Here is a 25,055-nt window from a genome sequence, read left to right as displayed (position 1 = left end):
ACATTCCCTGCAACTGACCCAACAAAAAAAGAGGGCTATATGGAACATACCTATGGCACACATGGAGGACAAATATATGCAATGACCATCCTTTACCTGAAATGAAGTGACCACTGCATCCTGCCACTGGTTCTGAGGAGGAGCTTCCCCCTGGAATGCCCTCACAAACAGGGCGATGGGCATTTTGCTGGAGAGCCAACTCTTCTGCAGGGGTTAGGTCTGGACCGCCTGGACCTCCACCTGTTTTTTGCTTGTCTGCCTTCTTATTAGCTTTAAAATTAATGTTTTTTATATTATATATGATTATGTCAACAATTCTTTAAATAGTTATATACCAATATTTACCAGTTTGAAGTATATTCTTGTACTTCACTTTCACCTGTTCCCATGTTCTCCTTGTGCTCACGTTTGATCTGGAATCATGACATATTAAATAATAATTAATCTGACACAAAGGAAATGAAACGCTGCTTTCAGTAAGTACAATGCACACTACTTAGCGTTTAATTTGTCGGCTACTTTTTGCCAGCCGTCTTTTCTGGTCTGGGCTGCTTTTGCAGTGTTACCCTTTGTGCATATTAAATCTTGAAATTCTTCATGTCCTTCGAATAAAAGGTCTTGCGCCACGTGTGTGAAAACAAAATGCACCCGTTCTTTCATCATTTTGTTACAGCCTATCAAAGACTTGCTGATCATGTTTTCTAGACTCAATATGTATGGGCTTTTCACTCAGCACCGGCGCGCGCATTCATCTCGGATGATTAGATCCAGCTCGACTAATCTACTACACGGCTGCGTTTGAAACACCGACCTATCCCGGATGAGTTTCACCGGCATTAACTTATCCAAGATGAGGCATCTGATCTCGGATGATTTAAGTGACGTACGAAAAATACCCCCCACGTCCGCCCGAGGAGGGATGTAAACAATAAGAACAATGACGTGTCCAAATTCTCTGGGCAAGTAATAGGGACACAGACTTTTTAACTTTTATTTCACTAACCTTTTGCTCTACACTGGCGACAATAACTCAAACGAACAACCTGTTGCTTCTTTGAAAGTCACATGACTTTACCGCCAAGTTATCCAACTTCTGTTAATGATAAATCCGCTTGGTGCGTAATTTCCGGTGAGGACTAAATATAACTATTTTGACTTCTACCTAAATGACTGAAATTAGTATATTGCACATCCCACAAGATTCAATAAATTAAACATGATCGAGTTATGTTCAAAAGTGGAACATAAACAATACATGCAATATAAAGTAAATACATTCTTGTAAATGTAACCACCTGCCATTTCCCTTTTTTTTTCAGTGTACATGAAGGTTACAAACTGAAAGACTTCTCAACTGTAGCCCTTCTCTCGACTATTCCACAGAAATTTTAAATGAAATAAAGCGGATCTCGGACCACTTGGTCTTATTTATCGATCCCCCTCGCCTCTCCTCCATATCGTTGATTGTATTGCACTTGGTTACGTTCGACATTGGCCGTGGATCATCCGCCAATCCGAGCCCCGGGTTAACAGCGACTGCCACCAGTACTATTAGCTAACAGGGTGCTGGCGGAAGTTGGCCGAAGAAAGAGAAGAAGATGGGGAGACGTGTCCGGAGACAGAAGGAGAGGAGGAAGGTAAAGAGAGTGTAGGAACTTTGAATGTTATATGGAGAAAGAGGACATGTAGGTGATGGGTATAACAGAACAAGATACTGAGGACAGGAAGATATGGAAAAAGGTGATCCGCTGTGGCAACCACTAACGGGAGCAGCCGAAAGAAGAAGAAGTAACCGAACAACACCGTCTCATTGAAAAAAAAAAATCAAATCAGGAAGGCTCACGTGCGAAGTCGGTTAGATCACGTGTCCGTCGTCGCATGCTGATGACGTACTTTTCCCGCGCCTTGTTTTCTATTTCTTCGCGCACGCCTTCCACTCAGTTGTTCCGCGTGTTCGGAGTTCATAAAACAGGCAAAAGAGCAAACGGTAAGTAAGAGCGAGGCGAGTACATATTGGAATCTACAGCATTGCGTTACGGGTTTCTAGAGTTTTAAACGGTGACCGACACGGAGTTTGGTCCAGCGAGTGGTCCGTATTTAGAGTGTTTTGGTGGCAGTGAAGTGAAAAATTCGGAGCCCCGTGAAAATCCGATATCCCTTGTGCTTTATGTGAGTGTGTAGAGCTTTTAAAGGCATCATTTCGCAGTACTCGAATAGCGCGTTCACGGCAGAAAGAAAGACGAATTATAAAACTATCTTTTAAAGGAGGCGCCGCGGGTTTCGTTCAACATATTGCGTTTACACGAACTCTGTCTCTTTTTTCACAATAAGAGAAGCAGCCTGTAAGTTAAGAATCCCACGGTCACGTCAATGCGCAAAGCAGCGGCCTTTAAACCTGGCGACGGCCGTCTTTTCTTTAAATGAAAACAGCAGCTTTATGTTCATTCGCGAACGCATTACATTTCAAAACTATCGCAACAGTCGGAGCACATCTTGTAACAAATAAAAATTGTTAAACTGACTCGGTAGGATAAATTCATTATACATGGACCCGACAGTTAACCGCCTTGTTGTTAAGTTTGCTGCAGACCCCCTCCCGTTTATTTAATGCATTAAGTTAAAGTAACAAAGTCTTTCTTTAAAGACTTGCAAATTCCTTCACCTCTAAGATACTACCATCATGGTTCATATTTCAAGGTTTTTTAAATGGCATTAGCATTTCATAAACTGTGCTTCAAAAAGTAAATTTCCTGTACCGAAAATTATAATACACTTAGGGGGAAATAAAGTTCAGAAAATGAAAGGGGGTAAAGTTTTTACAGCTGAGAGTAAACCATATTAATGAATCGCCGCATTTATAGGTGGCTTTTAACTTTATTATGTTCACTCGGTTTTTCATTTGCACACTTAACAGATCGTCATTGAAAATGTTAAAAGAGAAACTGTTGACAAAATGAAGCAGGAATAACATTTTACCAGTTGATGAGGAATTGTGGAAAAATATCCCTTCCAAAATCAGTTTTAAATGGATAGATATACTTTATTAATCCCAAGGGGAAAATCAGTTTTGTTCGCTTAAAAACAGCTGTGCTTTATTTTTCTGATCCCCAAATAAAGCATATTAGTATTTAAAAAGATACAGAAGTGCCACCACCTTTTTACTACTAAAAGGAAATTCTGAAAATGTAATTCTTCTGCTATCAATAGAGAACGCTTTTAAGATTTAAAGGAATTATGATGATATCATAACCTTCAAACTCCAAAATGAAATAAAGTACAGAAGTGGAAATTCCCAAAAAACCCTTTGAGGCAGTCGCATTATTTTCTTTACATTTTATATATTGCTTTTCTCACTACTCAAAGTGCTCTCCACACAAGGAGGACCTGGGAAGCAAACCCACAATCTCCTTACTGCAAAGCAGCAGCAGCACTACCACTGTGCCACCTGTGAGTGAACAGGGATTGGGAAACTACAAATGAAACCTATGGCTGACCTTCAGATTAAATCTCTAAGCTTTAAAGAATTTTTTTTTTCTTCTCCCCAATAAAGTGATGAAGCAATGAAACCTACCTGAGAAATGACAACCACCTGGGACACCAGCTGTCCCAAATATTATGGTGCCCTTAAGTAGGTGAGACCATGTAGGAAAAGTGTGGTGACCGAAATGTCTACAATGTGCACTTGAAACACAATGTCTGCATTGGTTGATTTGGTATTTTAAACTGTGGAGCGGAGAGGCAAATCAAGGAAATGTGGGTCTTTGTCTCCGATATTATGGAGGACATTGTGTGCATAGAGACAGATACTGTAGATATTGATATCTGTACATATGATTTTTATTTAGACATGCGAGAGTGTGTGTGTGTGTGTGTATATACAGTGGTGTGAAAAACTATTTGCCCCCTTCCTGATTTCTTATTCTTTTGCATGTTTGTCACACAAAATGTTTCTGATCATCAAACACATTTAACCATTAGTCAAATATAACACAAGTAAACACAAAATGCAGTTTTTAAATGATGGTGTTTATTATTTAGGGAGAAAAAAAAATCCAAACCTACATGGCCCTGTGTGAAAAAGTAATTGCCCCCTGAACCTAATAACTGGTTGGGCCACCCTTAGCAGCAATAACTGCAATCAAGCGTTTGCGATAACTTGCAATGAGTCTATTACAGCGCTCTGGAGGAATTTTGGCCCACTCATCTTTGCAAAATTGTTGTAATTCAGCTTTATTTGAGGGTTTTCTAGCATGAACTGCCTTTTTAAGGTCATGCCATAGCATCTCAATTGGATTCAGGTCAGGACTTTGACTAGGCCCACTCCAAAGTCTTCATTTTGTTTTTCTTCAGCCATTCAGAGGTGGATTTGCTGGTGTGTTTTGGGTCATTGTCCTGTTGCAGCACCCAAGATCGCTTCAGCTTGAGTTGACGAACAGATGGCCGGACATTCTCCTTCAGGATTTTTTGGTAGACAGTAGAATTCATGGTTCCATCTATCACAGCAAGCCTTCCAGGTCCTGAAGCAGCAAAACAACCCCAGACCATCACACTACCACCACCATATTTTACTGTTGGTATGATGTTCTTTTTCTGAAATGCTGTGTTCCTTTTACGCCAGATGTAACGGGACATTTGCCTTCCAAAAAGTTCAACTTTTGACTCATCAGTGCACAAGGTATTTTCCCAAAAGTCTTGGCAATCATTGAGATGTTTCTTAGCAAAATTGAGACGAGCCCTAATGTTCTTTTTGCTTAACAGTGGTTTGCGTCTTGGAAATCTGCCATGCAGGCCGTTTTTGCCCAGTCTCTTTCTTATGGTGGAGTCGTGAACACTGACCTTAATTGAGGCAAGTGAGGCCTGCAGTTCTTTAGACGTTGTCCTGGGGTCTTTTGTGACCTCTCGGATGAGTCGTCTCTGCGCTCTTGGGGTAATTTTGGTCGGCCGGCCACTCCTGGGAAGGTTCACCACTGTTCCATGTTTTTGCCATTTGTGGATAATGGCTCTCACTGTGGTTCGCTGGAGTCCCAAAGCTTTAGAAATGGCTTTATAACCTTTACCAGACTGATAGATCTCAATTACTTCTGTTCTCATTTGTTCCTGAATTTCTTTGGATCTTGGCATGAGGTCTAGCTTTTGAGGTGCTTTTGGTCTACTTCTCTGTGTCAGGCAGCTCCTATTTAAGTGATTTCTTGATTGAAACAGGTGTGGCAGTAATCAGGCCTGGGGGTGGCTACGGAAATTGAACTCAGGTGTGATACACCACAGTTAGGTTATTTTTTAACAAGGGGGCAATTACTTTTTCACACAGGGCCATGTAGGTTTGGATTTTTTTTCTCCCTAAATAATTAAAACCATCATTTAAAAACTGCATTTTGTGTTTATTTGTGTTATATTTGACTAATGGTTAAATGTGTTTGATGATCAGAAACATTTTGTGTGACAAACATGCAAAAGAATAAGAAATCAGGAAGGGGGCAAATAGTTTTTCACACCACTGTGTGTGTGTATATATATATATATATATATATATATATATATATATATATATATATATATATATATATATATATATATATATACTGCGGTGGGTTGGCACCCTGCCCGGGATTGTTTCCTGCCTTGTGCCCTGTGTTGGCTGGGATTGGCTCCAGTAGACCCCCGTGACCCTGAGTTCGGATTCAGCGGGTTGGAAAATGGATGGATATATATATATATATATATATACATACAGATACAGTGCATCCAGAAAGTATTCACAGCGCATCACTTTTTCCACATTGTGTTATGTTACAGCCTTATTCCAAAATGGATTAAATTCATTTTTTTCCTCAGAATTCTACACACAACACCCCATAATGACAACGTGAAAAAAGTTTACTTTAAGTTTTTGCAAATTCATTAAAAATAAAAAAAAAACTGAGAAATCCCATGTCCATAAGTATTCACAGCTTTTGCTCAATACTTTGTTGATGCCCCTTTGGCAGCAATTCCAGTCTCAAGTCTTGTTGAATATGATGCCACAAGCTTGGCACACCTATCCTTGGCCAGTCTCGCCCATTCCTCTTTGCAGCACCTCTCAAACTCCATCAGGTTGGATGGGAAGCGTCGGTGCACAGCCATTTTAAGATCTCTCCAGAGATGTTCAATCAGATTCAAGTCTGGGCTCTGGCTGGGCCACTCAAGGACATTCACAGAGTTGTCCTGAAACCACTCCTTTGATATCTTGACTGTGTGCTTAGGGTCGTAGTCCTGCTGAAAGATGAACCGTCGCCCCAGTCTGAGGTCAAGAGCGCTCTGGAGCAGGTTTTCATCCAGGATGTCTCTGTACATTGCTGCAGTCATCTTTCCCTTTATCCTGACTAGTCTCCCAGTCCCTGCCGCTGCAAAACATCCCCACAGCATGATGCTGCCACCACCATACTTCACTGTAGGGATGGTATTGGCCTGGTGATGAGCGGTGCCTGGTTTCCTCCAAACGTGACGCCTGGCATTCACACCAGAGAGTTCAATCTTTGTCTCATCAGACCAGAGAATTTTCTTTCTTATAGTCTGAGAGTCAGTCCTTCAGGTGCCTTTTGGTAAACTCCAGGCGGGCTGCCATGTGCCTTTTACTAAGGAGTGGCTTCCGTCTGGCCACTCTACCATACAGGCCTGATTGGTGGATTGCTGCAGAGATGGTTGTCCTTCTGGAAGGTTCTCCTCTCTCCACAGAGGACCTCTGGAGCACTAACAGAGTGACCACCGGGTTCTTGGTCACCTCCCTGACTAAGGCCCTTCTCCCCCGATCACTCAGTTTAGATGGCTGGCCAGCTCTAGGAAGAGTCCTGGTAGTTTCAAACTTCTTCCACTTACGGATGATGGAGGCCACTGTGCTCATTGGGACCTTCAAAGCAGCAGAAATTTTTCTGTAACCTTCCCCAGATTTGTGCCTCAGGACAATCCTGTCTTGGAGGTCTACAGACAATTCCTTTGACTTCGTGCTTGGTTTGTGCTCTGACATGAACTGTCAACTGTGGGACCTTCTATAGACAGGTGTGTGCCTTTCCAAATCATGTCCAGTCCACTGAATTTACCACAGGTGGACTCCAATGAAGCTGCAGAAACATCTCAAGGATGATCAGGGGAAACAGGATGCACCTGAGCTCAATTTGGAGCTTCACGGCAAAGGCTGTGAATACTTATGGACATGTGCTTTCTCAATTTTTTTATTTTTAATAAATTTGCAAAAACCTCAAACTTTTTTCACGTTGTCATTATGGGGTGTTGTGTGTAGAATTCTGAGGAAAAAAATGAATTTAATCCATTTTGGAATAAGGCTGTATCATAACAAAATGTGGAAAAAGTGATGCGCTGGGAATACTTTCTGGATGCACTGTATGATAGTTGGTTTATTTATCCATTTTATTGAGTTAGTTTTACAAATGGTGCTTGGTGTAACATGTGCTCTGTCTACTAAGGACTACTTATACACATATTTAGTCCTCTCACAAATTATGTATCTAGTATATAGTGCCTTTCAGTTCAATTTATCTATTACATACATAACTGAAAGGCACTGTCTTTCAATCTATGCAATCCTGCCTACTATACTAACATTGAATTTTCTTTCTTTCATTCATTCAAACGTTTACGTGTGTGTGTGTCTGTCAGGCCCGAAAGTGAGAGGTGAAGTCGGGCGAAGGGCTCCACCTCTGAGGATATGCAAATGTGGCAAGCACATCGGCAAAACAAAACCTATAAGACATATATCTTACCCCCTCCCATGTTGTAAACACCCAATCAGAGTTTGGCACATGCTGACAGTTTGGACAGCTTTACACACACCCTGTACATGTAAAGCACAAAGGGAATCGGATTACCATGACACTCTGAATTTTTTTCCCCAATAATATCCAATTGCAGAGTCGGAGCTCCAAACGTCGCCCATTCTAGAACTGCTGCTGTGGAAATGCGAAGTTAAGGTTAGAGGTTATTATGGTTGGGAGAGTAGGATTAATGGTCAAGGTTAGAGGGGTTTGGTGTTGTTAGCGTGTCAGTTTTTGATTTGTGACGGCATAAAAATGTTTATTACCAAATTGCTGGTACAGATATGCGGGAATTCAAATCAGAATCCTATAATGTGATCTCATCTACTCTTTCATTTTGCTTTGTACTTGTACTATTACTATTGTATGGAGGATTTGTGTGTTCTGTGCATTGTATTGAATTTACCCCACTTTTTTGACACCCACTGCATTCCCACCTACAGTACCTGAAAAGGGGTCTCTCTGAATTGCCTTTTCCAAGGTTCCTTCCATTTTTTTTTTTATTATTTGGGAGTTTTTTTTCTTGTCGTCTTGGGAAGTCAAAGCATTAAAAGACGGGGCCTGTTAAAGCCCATTGCGGCTCTCTTTGTATGATTTTTAGGCAATACCAAAGTAACATGTATGATATTGTAAATACGATCATTACTTGCACCCAGTTAGTGTGGTGTGGGAATTTTCCTGACCGAGCTTTGGGGTGTCATGAAGTTATCGGTGTACCGTGTAATTCGGTGCGCCCTTTAATTTAACGTAGGCGCATTGTCGTGTTTGTTACTGACCTCTCGCGTCTTTGCGCACCCTTTTTCTTTCTGATTTCATGCCTGCTTTGTAAAGTGCTATCCTGAGTTGGTTTGTCATGTGTTGGTTGCGGCAATGTGCCTTATCCACGCCTGCTCCCATCCTCCTCCTCCTCCGTTAAATGCTGTCCTTGCCGTCAGCCACGCGCGGGTGCGGCCACCCACTCCCTTCTCGCTCCCACGCTGCGATGTCGTTTAAGCCCACGCTCTGATGTTGCGCGTGCATGGTGTGTAACTATCGTATTCGTGGGATGCTTTGTGTTTGAAGGAGGGGCAGTAACCTTTTTAATGGGTTTTAAAAACTGACTCTTCAGGTTCATCTTGTTGACTTTAAATTCCTAAGCTCTCGTTAAAGGTGATGATTTATCAGACAAGAAACTGAGAAAGTAAGATTTGGTAAAATATTAATGATAATAATTAATAATGAACTTCTTGACAACCACAAACTGTCTAAAGATATTTAAAGTCAAGTTGTTAAAATAAATGTCATCATCCACTTTCATTCTTAAATGTATTTTTTTGGGGGGGGGGGGGTAAAAAGCAAGTTTACAAACGTTTACCTGTATTATAATTAATTAATATTAAGTTGACCAGATATGTGGTAAAGAAAAACAGGACAACCGCCTGTACCAACCACCGGCATTAATAAAAACGTGAGACGTTCAAAGCTTGACGTATAATGATTTGCGTCCTATTAAGAGCATTCTATAAAGTGCGATGTGGATGGACTTTGAAGAGATGCAGCACAAGCTGATCCACAATGAAACACAGGTGTGCCTTGAAATATTGAGAGACTGCTGTACAGTGGGTACGGAAAGTATTCAGACCCCCTTCAATTTTTCACTTTGTCATATTGCAGCCATTTGCTAAAATCATTTAAGTTCATTTTTTCCCTCATTAATGTACACACAGCACCCCATATTGACAGACAAAAAAAAAAGAATTTTTGAAATTGTTGCAGATTTATTAAAAAAGAAAAACTGAAATATCACATGGTCCTAAGTATTCAGACCCTTTGCTCAGTATTTAGTAGAAGCACCCTTCTGAGCTAATACAGCCAGGAGTCTTCTTGGGAAAGATGCAACAAGTTTTTCACACCTGGATTTGGGGATCCTCTGCCATTCCTCCTTGCAGATCCTCTCCAGTTCTATCAGGTTGGATGGTAAACGTTGGTGGACAGCCATTTTTAGGTCTCTCCAGAGATGCTCAATTGGGTTTAAGTCAGGGCTCTGGCTGGGCCATTTAAGAACAGTCACAGAGTTGTTGTGAAGCCACTCATTCGTTATTTTAGCTGTGTGCTTAGGGTCATTGTCTTGTTGGAAGGTAAACCTTCGGCCCAGTCTGAGGTCCTTAGCACTCTGGAGAAGGTTTTTGTCCAGGATATCCCTGTATTTGGCCGCATTCATCTTTCCCTCGATTGCAACCAGTCGTCCTGTTCCTGCAGCTGAAAAACACCCCCACAGCATGATGCTGCCACCGCCATGCTTCACTGTGGGGACTGTATTGGACAAGTGATGAGCAGTGCCTGGCTGTCTCCACACATACCGCTTAGAATTAAGGCCAAAAAGTTCTATCTTGGTCTCATCAGACCAGAGAATCTTATTTCTCACCATCTCGGAGTCCTTCAGGTGTCTTTTAGCAAACTCCATGCGGGCTGTCATGTGTCTTGCACTGAGGTATGTGTGGAGACAACCAGGCACTGCTTAAACCCAATTTTGCATCTCTGGAGAGACCTAAAAATGGCTGTCCACCAACGTTTACCATCCAACCTGACAGAACTGGAGAGGATCTGCAAGGAGGAATGGCAGAGGATCCCCAAATCCAGGTGTGAAAAACATGTTGCATCTTTCCCAAGAAGACTCATGGCTGTATCAGCTCAAAAGGGTGCTTCTACTAAATACTGAGCAAAGGGTCTGAATACTTAGGACCATGTGATATTTCAGTTTTTCTTTTTTAATAAATCTGCAACAATTTCAAAAAATTTTTTTTTGTCTGTCAATATGGGGTGCTGTGTTTACATTAATGAGGGAAAAAAATTAATTTAAATGATTTTAGCAAATGGCTGCAATATGACAGAGTGAAAAATTGAAGAGGGTCTGAATATTTTCCGTACCCACTGTGTATATGTGTGTGTGTGTATACATATACACGTGTGTGTGTGTATATATATATATATATATATATATATATATATATATATATATATATATATATATATATATATACACATACCCCAACACAAGCGTTACGTGGTAGGTAACCAGCCATACAATCAGATTGTGATTCAGAATACGAATGCCATGAGTATCTATGTGTGTCTCTATATCTAATATATAGATAGATATAGATGTACATCTATATACAAGATAGGTTGCCTTTTGCTGATATAGATGTGTATCTTTTTCAAGTTGCGGCACACTAAATATTCTTTTGCGCCGCACCTGAGGGACTGCCCATAAATAAAGTCGTGACGACACAATCTATGGACAATCGCCAATAAAAACAGTTAATTCTACAAGTTTGAAAGACATTTTATTAATAAAGGAATCAAAGGATAAATCTTAAATTTAATTAATGTGAACGTTGAGATTGTTTTTCAGCACATATGAGATTGATGTGAGGATCAATTTTCAAAATACAGATGCGCATTTCCTTGTCGATCATTTGAAATCTCTCGCGTTTCTTAGACTTCATTTCCATAAGTGTTGAAAAACCTTGCTCACAGAGATGAGAGCTTCCAAGTGGTAAACTGGAAAAGGTCACTGAGTTTACAAAGTTTACTGTGTTGATCAGCGGTGTCAGAGCGAAAATAAGGTTAATTTTTCCATAGTAATACACAGATGATTAAGTGGTGAGAGCTGCAGCTACAGCGATGCTCTCTCGTCGGCAAGAGACAAAATGTAGCGTTTGTATTTTCTCGTTCTATATTTGCTCCGCCTTCTATCCGCACAGTGAGTGAGATCTTCTAACAACGAGACTTTTTAAGTCTCGCAAGATGTGTTTTTGACACCGCTGGTGTTGATATTATGATGAATGGTGAACAGCGAAAATTTTAACTTGCATTCAAATAAATACATTTGTTTATTCAACAATCTGATTAACCATTGTTTTTCCAACATATTTTTTTTTTAAACATTATCTTTTTAATGAACCAAAAGTTCAAAAACACTAGCAATTTTAAATATTTTACAAAAGTTTTCGCGGCGCCCCTAGAAAACTCCAAGGCGCACCGGTTGCCCGACCATGATCTATATATAAGACAGATATAGATATACTATACATCTATATATAAGATATACATCTGTATATAGAAAGACAGATACTTCATTAATCCCAAGGGGAAATTCACATACTCCAGCAGCACCTTACTGATACAAAAAAAAACCAATATTAAAGTAAAGATTGATAATAATGCAGGCAAAAACAGACAATAACTTTTGTATAGTGTTAATGTGTACACCCCCGGGTGTAATTGAAGAGTCGCATAGTTTGGGGGAGGAACGATCTAAGATGTATATCTATATCTCTTATATATAGATGTACATCTATATATAAGATGTAGAGAAAGACTTTATAAATATACAAATTGGGTTTAAGGCTAAATATCAACTCTTGCAGGTGAGCAACATTCTGCATGCAATTAAGTACGATTAATTTCTATAGAGGACATCTGAAAATGGAGAAGTTCTACCAAAATGACGTTTAAAAGGCCAAGGTTGGCAGGAGTGTTAGACTGGGAAGATTGGAACCCAGTGGGCTCTTTAAGGAAGGGATGATGAAAGCAGCAGCTCCTCGTCTGAGGGCCTTTTAAGTAAAGGCTCATGCGTGTGAGGATATTGGGGCAGACCGTGGAGTTCTAGCCAGATGTCACAGGAGCAAAAGCTGGGCTGACTTGATCAGGAAATGTGATAGCTTTAGGTCATTAAAGCCACTTGAAAGCCAGACATAAACTGATTGCAGAGGTTAAGTGAAATATGGAGTCAACTGGCAAAAATGAGAGCATTGAGGAAGAAGAGTGCTTTGGGTAGTGAGGAGGTAGAGGAGCTGCCACCTTCTAGTACAGGAGGACAAACGGCCATTCAGACTGTAGGCTGGCTTGTTCATGTTTTAAATGGCTGTGAAATGCGACTGTTTTGTCACGGTAGAGTATTATATTGCTCTGCTTTCCCCTTTTGTATTATTAATGTGTAGCCTCTGTCAGAATGCCTCAAATATCTGACTTACCACTGTTTATAAGGTATTATAGCATATAACTTCTTCCCACCTTCCCTTCCACATCTATAACCTCAGGCAATTAAGTGTAGTAAAAGACAAGCATGAGTTAAGTTACAATTTAAATTATTGAATAATTAATAATAGTATAAATAAATAATATGCAAAATACATTTGAATATTGGCAGCCATACAACCTGATTAAATGGTGATGTGTAGTTTCAGGCGGCACACAGACTTGTTAGTTACTTAAAAATGTCTCTTAGTTCATTTGTGGTCAGTTTTCTTCAGATCAGGCCGCATGTCTGTCTCAATATGGCTGCTGAACTGTGCTCTTCATTGTGTTGTCCTTTTCAGTTCATGGTGTGAGATGGTCATACATCAGTTTGGTAAGAGTGAGGGAGTGAGCAAATTTATAGATTCTCTGTCCAACCCCTAGAGCCAATAAGGTGTCATAGTACTGAAAGGCTTCTGATACAAGCCAGTTCCAAACAGCCATACTTCAGACCAATGGGGTGACAGAACATCTTAACACCTGCCAACCCCCCCAAACCATATGTTAAGGTAAAGCTTGGCAGCCTGGCTTTCCTGCGGGGGGTTGAAAGAGAGACTTTAGCAGAGAAACATTTATTTCAAGCACTTCCCCCAACTCTGTCTTAAAATTCACTTTCCTGACTTAGTTTTGCCTAACTTACAAATAGACATACAAGATATTTATCAACTTGTATGCAAAATATCACATCACAACAGACTCCATATGTTTTTTTTTTCACTTGTGTTTCTCTTGGTTTCCCTGTAACTGAGGTTTGGCATATCGGTACATCACAGGCCAAGTCTTTTGGAAATGGTGGTCTTAGTTTATGTCAAGCCCAGCCCTGATCTTTTACTATTGCCTTGATGAGCCCTCTGCTGCCTGTGGGAAGTTTATGTGTAATCTAAGGATCTGTGCTGGTATCCAGAAGGTTGCCATAACTGCCAAAAGAGGTCCTACTCTGCTGGGCCCTTGAGTAAGACCCTTAACCTGTAATTGCTCCAGGGGCGCTGTACAATGGCTGACCCCAAGGGGTATGCAAAAACAAATTCCTAATACAAGAAATTGTATAAGGCGAAATAAAGAACAAAAAATAAATAAACAACGTATCCAAAGAGTGACCCTACAAAGACCTCGGGCAGAAGGTGGCATGGCTTTACCTAATTTTCAGTTTTATTCCTGGGCAGCAAACATCCATCCATCCATTTTCCAACCCGCTTAATCCGAACACAGGGTCACGGGGGTCTGCTGGAGCCAATCCCAGCCAACACAGGGCACAAGGCAGGGAACCAATCCTGGGCAGGGTGCCAACCCACCGCAGGACACACACAAACACACCCACACACCAAGCACACACTAGGGCCAATTTAGAATCGCCAATCCACCTAACCTGCATGTCTTTGGACTGTGGGAGGAAACCGGAGCGCCCGGAGGAAACCCACGCAGACACGGGGAGAACATGCAAACTCCACGCAGGGAGGACCCGGGAAGTGAACCCAGGTCCCCAGATCTCCCAACTGCGAGGCAGCAGCGCTACCCACTGCGCCACCGTGCCGCCCGGGCAGCAAACATACAAGCCATAAAAACCTGGACACAAATAAATGAACATACACAGGCTTGGTCCGCAATGGAAGTAAAATTCTGTAGTACTACTTTATACTCCCTGCTCTGCACTCCAATAAATGAAAGTTATCGCAAATATACTAATAATCCAATTGTGCTTTACTCACTCAGAATATGGAACCAAATTAGAAAGCATTTTAAGATGGAAAATCTTTTATCCGCGGCACCTCTGCAGGAGAACCACCTCTTTCAACCTTCGCAAGTATATCCAGTTTTTAATACCTGGAAAAGTTTTGGGATTAAAATGCTCAGAGATCTTTATATAGACAACATATTTACATCTTTTGAACAATTACGTTCAAAATTCAACCTCCCAGTTACACATTTCTTTCACTATCTTCAAATTAGAAATTTTATTAAACAGAAATTGCCCGATTTCCCCCACCTCGCACCCTCCACAATGCTGGAAAAAATACTGCTCAATTTCGAGGAATTAAAACACTATTTCCGTATTATATAAAATCCTATTAGAGTCCCTACCTTTCAAAGATCCAAGAGGACATTGGGAAGAAGATCTCTTAATCAATATATCAGAAAAGGAGTGAAAGGTAGCAAAGCAGAGAATTCACTCGAGCTGCATATGCGCAATGCATAGAATTATTCAACTAAAAATTATATTTCGAGCTCATCTGTCTCGCTTAAAACTGTCCAAAATGTTTCCAGGGCAAGACCCAACCTGTGAACGCTGCAACCAAGCTCCTGCCTCACTGGGTCACATGTTTTGGGCCTGCACCAAACTAACATCATTTTGGACCAAAATTTTTAAGACAGCCTTGGGGTCACAATCCCTCCTAACCCATTAACAGCTGTGTTCGGTGTTCTTCCAGACGGACTTGAAGTGGAAAAGGACAAGCAAACGATGATTGCATTCATTACACTCTTGGCACGCAGACTTATTCTGTTAAATTGGAAGAATCCTAACTCTCCTCTGATAAGTCAGTGGGAAACCGATGTGTTATTATTTGAAATTGGAAAAAAATCAGATTCTCAGTTAGAGGATCTGTACAAACTTTTTTCAAAACCTGGCAGGATCTGATCAATATTATTTTAGAATAAGAGAAATAACTATTACCACATTTAATTCCCTTCTCCATCTCTTATTTACATAGATATTCTCCCCTTCTTTTGTTTATTGTTGTCTTATTAAAAATCCCTAAGCAATTCTCCTTTAGCTAAGCTCTCCTTCTCAGGAGTGGGGTTTGATTTGTCTTCAATTTTGTTTAGTTATAAATTGATTTATTTGTAAGGAATGATTACAATCAAAATTTATATATATATATATATATATATATATATATATAATATACATACTAGCCAACCCGCGGCGTAGCATACGCCGCATAATTATGTATTGATGGGTGAACACTTCCTGAAAAAGACAGTTGTCCAAATGGGGTTGGTTTTGAGGATACGACTGTAGGTGAATTAAAAGATGTAACTCTGGAGAGGGCAACATACAATACAGCATTTTACACGCTGCATAAATCGAATCACATCGAAGTACAGACACTGCTAAGACCATGGAATACCCCTCACAAACTGTTTTATACGCTGCATACAGCGATTCACATCCACGACAAATATGATTCTTCTTAGATGGTGCTGTCGCGTCCACCTTCGCTCTCGAAGCATACACACTGCCTGGTCATGTGCCCGCTCGCAAAAGCAACTAACAGAGACCCGCCCACCAACTGTAACTATATACATCGGACTTCCAATACATCTCGGAGTCCTGCCACGTGCAAAAGTTCGCTGATGACACTGCTATCGTGGGCTGCATCAGGAGTGGGCAGGAGGAGGAGTATAGGAACCTAATCAAGGACTTTGTTAAATGGTGCGACTCAAACCACCTACAACTGAACACCAGCAAATCCAAGGAGCTGGTGATGGATTTTAGGAGGCCCAGACCCTTCATGGACCCTATGATCATCAGAGATGACTGTGTGCAGATGGTGCAGATCTATAAATATCTGGGAGTGCAGCTGGATGATAAATTGGACTGGACTGCCAATACTGATTCTCTGTGCAAGAAAGGACAGAGCAGGTTATACTTCCTTAGAAGGCTGGCTTCCTTCAACATCTGCAGTAAGATGCTGCAGATGTTCTATCAGACGGTTGTGGTGAGCACCCTCTTCTACGCGGTGGTGTGCTGGGGAGGCAGCATTAAGAGAGATGCCTCACGCCTGGACAAACTGGTGAGGAAGGCAGGCTCTATTGTTGGCATGGAGCTGGACAGTTTAACATCTGTGGCAGAGCGAAGGGCGCTGAGCAGGCTCCTGTCAATCATGGAGAATCCACTGCATCCACTGAACAGGATCATCTCCAGATAGAAGAGCAGCGTCAGACTGCTGTCACTGTTCAGCTCCACTGACTGATTGAGGAGAATGTTCCTCCCCCAAACTATGAGACTCTTCAGTTCCACCCGGGGGGGGGGGGGGGGGTTGGGGGGGGGGAGATAAACGTTAACATTTAACATTATACAGAGTTATTGTCTGTTTTTTTTTACCTGCATTGTTATCACTCTTTAATTTAATATTGTTTGTATCAGTATGCTGCTGCTGGAGTATGTGAATTTCCCCTTGCGATTAATAAAGTATCTATCTATCTGCATGCCTCTGTCTCTCTCTCTCTCACACTGCCTGCCTGCGTGCCTCTGTCTCTCTCTGGCTCTGCCCTTGTGTGTGCGCGGCTGTGTGCCTCTGTCTCTCTCTGACGCTGCCTCTGTGTGAACCGAGGTTCGACTGAAGTTGACTAATGAAAAGTCAATGTGGCCTCTAGCCCAGACGAACATAAATGATGGCGTTTTTTCCCAGTCGTCGCGTCCGAGTTGGTGGGCGTGGCTCTGCGAGTTGTCGTCGTATCCAATGGTCTTAGAGTTGGTGGGCGTGGCTTCTTCCTGCGTGCGCCATGGGCGGCTTACTTGTCGGCGACTTAGTAAATCCACGCCCCTTCCGGCGTGCTTTCCATGGGTGGCTACTTGTCTCCTGGCTTAGTGAATTATATATGTAGATATCTATCCATTATTGTAAAAATGACTCAACTTATCACAAGTAAAAGGTTTGGGGCATCCACCCCGTATACTTGAAGTTTCTCTGAATAAATAGGCAAAGAGTGAATAGCAGGTTGGTGCAGATGTGAGTCCAAAACAGAACTGTTTTAGCACAAGTAACTTTGCACTTTTTAAAGCTGGTCAGGGGCTGTGACGTCATTGGTCCTGGAAAACCGGAAGTGATGTCGTCTAACCAGGCGGAACTTCCTGTGGCTGTTCTGCAGGGAGAGAAGACAAAGGATCAGTGCACTCTGCCACCCCCTGGTCTGGCATGGAACTGCCTTCTTTTGAGTCTTTTAGCGGTCTCCCATGCATACGTGTGTGACTATATATAGGTAACAGATATGTATGTTTATGTGTAAGCATATGTACATACACTTTAGGCTGTAATTATTTTATTTTTTTTTTTCTTTGACAGATAACTGGAAGCTTCTTTCCCAGTTCAAATGGTCCTGCAGTGAGGTGTCCAATGACCTCGAGACCAGGGCTGTCCATGTGAGAAGGGAATCTTGGAAGAGAAGAGCAGGCACTTGGAGGAGAGAAGAGTTTCCCACAGAGCATGGCCTCAACCAAGGATGAAGAAATGGATGCAAGACTGGAACCCTTTAAGCAAGAGTACTGTGAGTGGGGTGCATCCATGAACGTGTGCGTGAAGACAGAGGATTGGGAAGGGGCAATTTCAGATTTTAAAGAGGAAGAGTTTGAGAAGAATGTTGAAATTAAAGGCGAGGATGCGGGAGATTTGCCAATTACCCTTGAACAGCAAAAACATGAAACTGGGAATATTGAAAGTCAAGGTATGTGGGATGAAACTCATTCCAGTTTACAGCCCCAGTGTGCCAGTGCTGGACAACTGTTATGCAGACAGGATTCAAAGGACCTGAACTCTGCATTACCCGAGTTTGAAGAGAAAGTCACAGATGGAAACCGGATAGACGATGAAGGGCAGCAGTCATCTAGGAAAGTGGGAATGAGTAAGTAATGTAATCAAACATAAAAGAAAGTGAAAATGACAACATTTACAGTCTCTAATGGGGGGAGGGGTGAGTTTCCACTTGGAGTGGGGTACACCATGTGATCGAGGACAGGTGCTGGGTTAGCCCAAAAGTTGGGATTTTATCAGTAAAGTATTGATGGCCACTAATGTTTTATGTGTACTGTAATGAAGGAATTCTATCTTGTTGTATAATTTGCTAATTTTTAAATTTATTTTTACAAATTTTAAAAATACCTGGTCTGTTTGTGCAGCACAAGATGAGACTCTATGGAACGCAGCATCCACACATGATAAAAAGCCTTAAAATTTTTACAAATATGACAATTTTTTTGAAGTCAAAAATATTATTGAGTATTGAGATTGCAAAACCGCATACGGAAGAAGCTGCCTGCTCCGTCTGGATTGTTGCAGCATACGTGGGCTTCAGTAACGGAGAGGATGTTGTGCTCACGCTTACATTGGTAGTAAATCTCAGTCGGTCAGTCATTATCCAACCTGCTACTTCCTAACACAGGGTCACGGGGGTTTGCTGGAGCCAATCCCAGCCAGCACAGGGTACAAATCCCGGGCAGGGCGCCAGCCCACCACAGGATACACACACACACAATCACACACACCAAGCACAATGTAGGATTGCCAATGCACCTAACCTGCATGTCTTTGGACGGTGGGAGGAAACCCACGCAGACACGGGGAGAACATGCAAACTCCACGCAGGGAGGACCCGGGAAGCAAACCCAGGCTTCCTTACAGCGAGGCAGCAGCGCTACCACTGCACCACCGTGCCGCCCTTAATCTCAAAGTGCACTACATAAAAATATTTAACAAAGACAAAACAAGATAAAAACAAAGATGTTAATATGCTTTCCTAAATAGAAAAGTCATTAGCTGCTTTAAAAAACGGCCCACAATCTGCTGTGTTCTCTGGTAGAGCATTCCAGAGCCGTGGAGCAGCCGCTGCAAAGGCTCTGTCACCCATTGTACGAAGTTTGGTCACGAGGCGGGGGCGAAGGCGGTAGGTATTTGCAAAACGAAGGTTTCTTGTAGTGGATTGTAATATAAGGAGTTAAGATAGGGTACCTCCTCAATTTAGAAGGCGCGTTTCCTTAAATCATTAAAGTGGATGTACTTGGTGAGTTTTAAGTGTGGACTTGGAATTCCATAGAGCCCCATTGTAAACTGCAAAAACAAGCAACAACGTTTATTTCTATAGCACATTTTCATACTAGTGATGTAGCTCAAAGTGCTTTACAGGATGAAGAGAGAAAAGACAAAATATCCTGTATAAGAAATAGAATTAGGCAGTACTAATTAACATAGAATAAAAGTAAGGTCCGATAGCCAGGGAAGACAGAAAAAAAAAAAACTCCAGATAGCTGGAGAAGAAAAACAAAATCTGCAGGGGTTCCGAGGTCATGAGACCACCCAGCCCTCTCTAGGCATTCTAGCTAACGTAAATGATCTCAGTCAGTCCTCAAGGTTTCACATGTAAGAACTTGATGATGCTGGTCATGTGGACTTCTGGCCCTTAATCCATCAATGGAGGGACATCACAGTGCTCTGATGGGGGGTTTGGGGGGTTATGAGGTGAAGGCGGTGCAGATCACCACCACAGAAAACTGGGGGAAAAAAAAAACGCAGAGAAAGTAGGGGTTAGTACGGATATTGGAGCCACCCATAATTAAATGCATATACAGGATATCCGGATTAAACTAAAATTAAGCTTTAATACTAGGGTGTTGTACCGTGTTAGCCATTATGAATGTAGAGAAAAGCCAAGCAAAATGGCACCTTTTATTGGCTAACTAAAAAGATTACAATATGCAAGCTTTCAAGGCAACTCGGGCCCCTTCCTGAAGGGGCCTATGAAGCTTTTGAGAGATCCATGTTCAAATTTCTAGCAGTCAGCTATTCCAGATTTCAGGTGCAGAAGGCCGCCTCACAACTTCTTTTAAGTTTAGCTCTTGGAATTCTAAGTAGACCCTCATTTGAAGATCTAAGGTTATGATTTGGAGTGTAAGGTGTAAGACATTCTGAGATATAAGATGGAGCAGATTATTTAAGGCTTTGTAAGCCATTAGCAGTATTTTAAAGGCAATTCTAAATGACACCGGTAACCAATGTAGTGACGCTAAGACTGGGGTGATGTGCTCAGATTTTCTTTTCCTAGTTAAAATTTTAGCAGCTCCATTCTGTACTAGTTGTAATCGATTAATGTCTTTCTTGGGTAGTCCTGAGAAGAGTGCATTACAGTAATCTAGTTGACTGAAAACAAAAGCGTGAACTCATTTCTCCGCATCTTGCAATGTTATAAGGGTTCTAACTTTTTCTCTGTTTCTTAAGTGAACAAATGCTGTCCTGCTAATCTGATTTTAATATGTGATTTAAAATTCAGGTCCGAGTCAATAGTTACCCCTAAATTCTTTACCTCCATCTTGGCCTAATGCATCAAGTTTATTTCTGATAACCTCATTATATCCATTATTGCCGATCACTAAAATTTCAAAGTATTTGTAACACAGTAAACAGTGTTTTTTTTAAATTTATCAAACATGTTTCACTTTAGAACAGTTTATAATATAAAAAAATATACCATGACACTGAAAAAATAACCTAAACTTGAAAAATAGCAGACATCTCCTTTTATGAGACAAGTGGGCACCAGCTCATGCTTAATCAGCAATGTAGTGAATCTGCTCCGCTCCATAGGCTTCTAGAATGTTCTTTCTGATGGTCGTTCTTTTAGATTGGGTGATTCACGTTTCGGTTATCATGTCCACAGACTCGCATACCAACACAAGTGGATTCCTAAAACTTGTAAATCTGTGAAAACATTGACCGGTTCATGACATGTGTGTTGCAGTGTATTTTATATAATATCAATCTACACAATATTAGAGGGCAAGTAAATGATTTAGGTTACACGTAGGACAGCAGTGTATACAGTCTGTATGTGGCTTACCAAAATGTTTTCTTAGTGATGATTAAGTGGCAACACTTCATCAAAAGAATGACAGCATTGTGAAAACAAGGCTTAGAAAAAATAGGGAAAATAACAAAAAGTAAGGAACCAACAGTGACTACTGGACATGGAAGGGAATGAACTTGAGTTCAGGTGAATACTCCCAAAAGACACACATCTCCTCTTGTTGGATACCATTATACTCCATTATCAATTTACTTAACCTCAGGTCATGGGCAGCTTTTAAATGAAACTGTGCGTGGATGCCAGTCCAGCTCGGGGCACATTGACAGACACATCCACACTCAGTATCAACAGGCCAGTTTAGAGATTAACAACATCAGACATGTGTTGGAAAAAGACTGACATGTATGTGGGATAGGGGAAGAAGATGGAGAAATTGCATAGGCTTCAAGAGAAAATAAAAGTCCAAACCAGGAATGCATAGTGTCTGCCGGCTACACTAACTATTGTGCTACCCATCTCTCTTCATAATTTCTTTATTTAAAACTATTCAGCTAAATTGTTTATTTCAGATTTCCTGGAAAATGGTAGCTTCTCCCCACCTCCAAATGGATCAGAGTTATTGACAGCAGCCTCTTTTCAGTCAAGCCCAAATCTTCACAATTGCAAAATGATTTACACTGGACAGATAGCCCATTGCTGTTTAGAATGTGGCAAACAATTCTCACAGAAACGCAATCTGCATAGGCACACAAGAATTCACACTGGAGAAAAACCTTATTGCTGTTCTGAATGTGGCAAACAATTCTCCCAATTAATCCATCTTCAGAGGCACACAAGAACCCACACTGGAGAAAAACCTTATTGTTGTACTGTATGTGGCAAGCAATTTTCTGACAGCAGCACTCTTCGGAAGCATACAAGAATGCATGATACGGATAATCCACATGACATCTCTGAATGTGGCAAAGTATTCCCACATACCCAAAATGTTCACAATTGCGAAATGATTCACACTAGAGAGAAGCCCCATTGCTGTTCAGTGTGGCAAATGATTCACACAAATAAGCAAATTGTATAGGCAGTCAAGAGTCCACACTGGAGAAAAATGTTGTTGCTGTTCCAAATGTGGTAAACAATTCTCCAACAATAATGAACTTCAGAGGCACACAAGAATCCACACTAGAGGAAAACCTTATTGCTGTTCTGAATGTGGTAAACTATTTTCGAACAATAGTGATCTTCAGAGGCACACAAGAATTCATACTAGAGAGAAGCCATATCACTGCTCAGAATGTGACAAAAAATTTACCCAAAGGGGAAGTCTTCACAAACACAAACAGATTCACTTTCAGAAAAATACTCACTTTTCTGAATGTGGGAAAAAAAACTTACAAATATGCAAACTTAAGCAACCCATGACTATACATATTGCAGAGAAATTGTGTTCTCCTGAATCAAGCAAACTTTCCATAGACAGCAGTTGCCTTTGTATTTCTAAAGGAGTTCATGCTGCTGAAAAATGTTGTAACTGTTCTGGATGTGATGAGCATTTCTCGGACAGCAGCAGTTGTAATATGCATGCGAGTATTAACACTGGAGGGAAACTCTATAACTGTACAGAATGTAGCAAACAGTTTTCAAAATTAAGTCATCTGCATAGGCACACAAGAATCCACACTGGAGAAAAACCTTATTGCTGTTCTGAATGTGGCAAACGATTCTCACAAGAAATCCATCTTCAAAGGCACACAAGAGCCCACACTGGAGAAAAAAAACTTACTTTTGTTCTGTATGTTCCAAGCGATTCTCTGACAGCAGCTCTCTTCGGAAGCATGAAAGAATTCATACTACAGAAAAGCCATGTGACTTCTCTGAATGTGGCAAAGTATTCCCACACAGCCAAAATCTTAAGAATTGTAAAGTGATTCACAGTAGAGAGAAGCCCCATTCCTGTTCACAATGTGGCAAACGATTCTCAAAAATAAGCAATCTGCATAGGCACTCAAAAATCCACACTGGAGAAAAACCTTATTGCTGTTCTGAATGTGGTAAACAATTCTCCAACAGTAGCGATCTTCAGAGGCATGCGAGAATCCATACTGGACAAAAACCTTATAGCTGTTCAGAATGTGGCAAACAATTTACACAAATGAGCCATCTGAAAAGGCACACAAGAACCCACACTGAAGGAAAACCTTCTTGCTGTTCTACATGTGGCAAGAAATTCTCCAACAATTGTGCTCTTCAGAAACGTGCAAAAACTCATACTGGAGAGAAAAATGTAAGGGCCTACAATGCCAAATTCTGCACCAAACTGTAACACGCTGACTGTGCAGGGGTCTCTGATGAAGTTCAAGACGGTTGGTTTCAGCTCAATAGACAAAAGTTTTGCTTCTTTATGCAACCATTCAAATGGAAAAGTGACTCGTCGTGGACGTCACACGATGATTGCATCTCGATGAAAGGTTTGCAGAATGTTGGCACAAAACTCTCTATGGCGCTCCCAGTCTCTCTCAGTGAGTTCCTGCACTGTCATCATTTTGTATGGATGGAAATGAAGGTCCTCATTCAAAATCCTCCTGTTGGAAATGTCTGAGCGAAGAAGTGTGCTGAACATCAAAGACTGCAAAGTTGATGCCCTTACAGATTTGGGTGTTGTTTTCAGGTGTTCGTACAGTCTGAGGACAGCCTGAAGATTTGCTGTTTAGTGTGGTTACCCGTCTATCTAAATTTAGCCACCCATGTTTGGGACATCGCCGTTGGGAGGAATGCTGAAGCGCGTTTGGAAGGCATGTTGCATAGTAATGATGGATTCATTGTTTTAGAAGAACGCTTTGACACAGTCCAAAGACATGCAGGTTAGGTGGATTGGCGATTCTAAATTGGCCCTGGTGTGTGTGCTTGGTGCGTGGGTGTGTTTGTGTGTGTCCTGCGGTGGGTTGGCACCCTGCCCGGGATTGGTTCCTGCCTTTTGCCCTGTGTTGGCTGGGATTGGCTCCAGCAGACCCCCGTGACCCTGTGTTCGGATTCAGCGGGTTAGAAAATGGATGGATATATGTATATATATATGTATGTGTGTGTGTGTGTGTATGTATATACAGTAATAATGATAAGACAAACATAAAAGTTTGGGGTGTTTAGCCACCACATGACAAAACCCCTCAGGATCCCAAATTAGGACCCAAGTGACAGTTGTGCAATGGGTGACACCTTGCAGAAAGGCACACAATATCCAGAAACACAATCTGATAGAATACAGATGTGAAATAAAACCACTGCAATTGTGCCAGTGGTGATGGGATCAGCAGGTCTCGCCAAAAAATGTTTCCAGGCCCATCTGGATTGCCTTAGCAATAAGCGACAGAAGGAAGAACAACAACAAACCAAAGAGAACGAAAACGGCAGCAGGGCCAAAGTTACTCCAGAAAAACAAACCGATTCCAGGACTTAAGAGTGAAGTTCACGCTTCTCCTGAAAGTACACAAACGAAACCATTGTTGTTTCCCCTGAGGGAATTCTTATTACTATTTTGAACGTGACAAACGATTCTCTGACAGTAGTGCTTTTCCACAAGCACGCACAAATTCACAAAGGAGAAAAAAAGCTGTAAGGTTG

At 41.4% G+C, this 25,055-nt stretch overlaps 1 protein-coding gene across 1 annotated transcript in view; it reads left to right on the top strand.

Annotated features, from left to right (window-relative positions):
* The first annotated feature begins 1,915 nt into the window (after nt 1-1,915).
* LOC114641785 (uncharacterized) overlaps nt 1,916-25,055 on the top strand; it is a 45,310-nt gene continuing 22,170 nt past the window's right edge. Inside the window, exons 1-2 of the mRNA XM_028790804.2 lie at nt 1,916-1,987; nt 17,933-18,488. Of these exons, the coding sequence (XP_028646637.1) occupies nt 18,074-18,488 (415 nt within the window). The 5' untranslated portion in view covers nt 1,916-1,987; nt 17,933-18,073. The remainder of the gene's footprint in view (nt 1,988-17,932; nt 18,489-25,055) is intronic.

Source organism: Erpetoichthys calabaricus, chromosome 5 (genome assembly GCF_900747795.2).
Source record: "Erpetoichthys calabaricus chromosome 5, fErpCal1.3, whole genome shotgun sequence".
NCBI lineage: Eukaryota > Metazoa > Chordata > Cladistia > Polypteriformes > Polypteridae > Erpetoichthys > Erpetoichthys calabaricus.
Note: the sequence above shows the minus strand (reverse complement) of the source record. Positions and strands in the feature narration are given on the sequence as shown.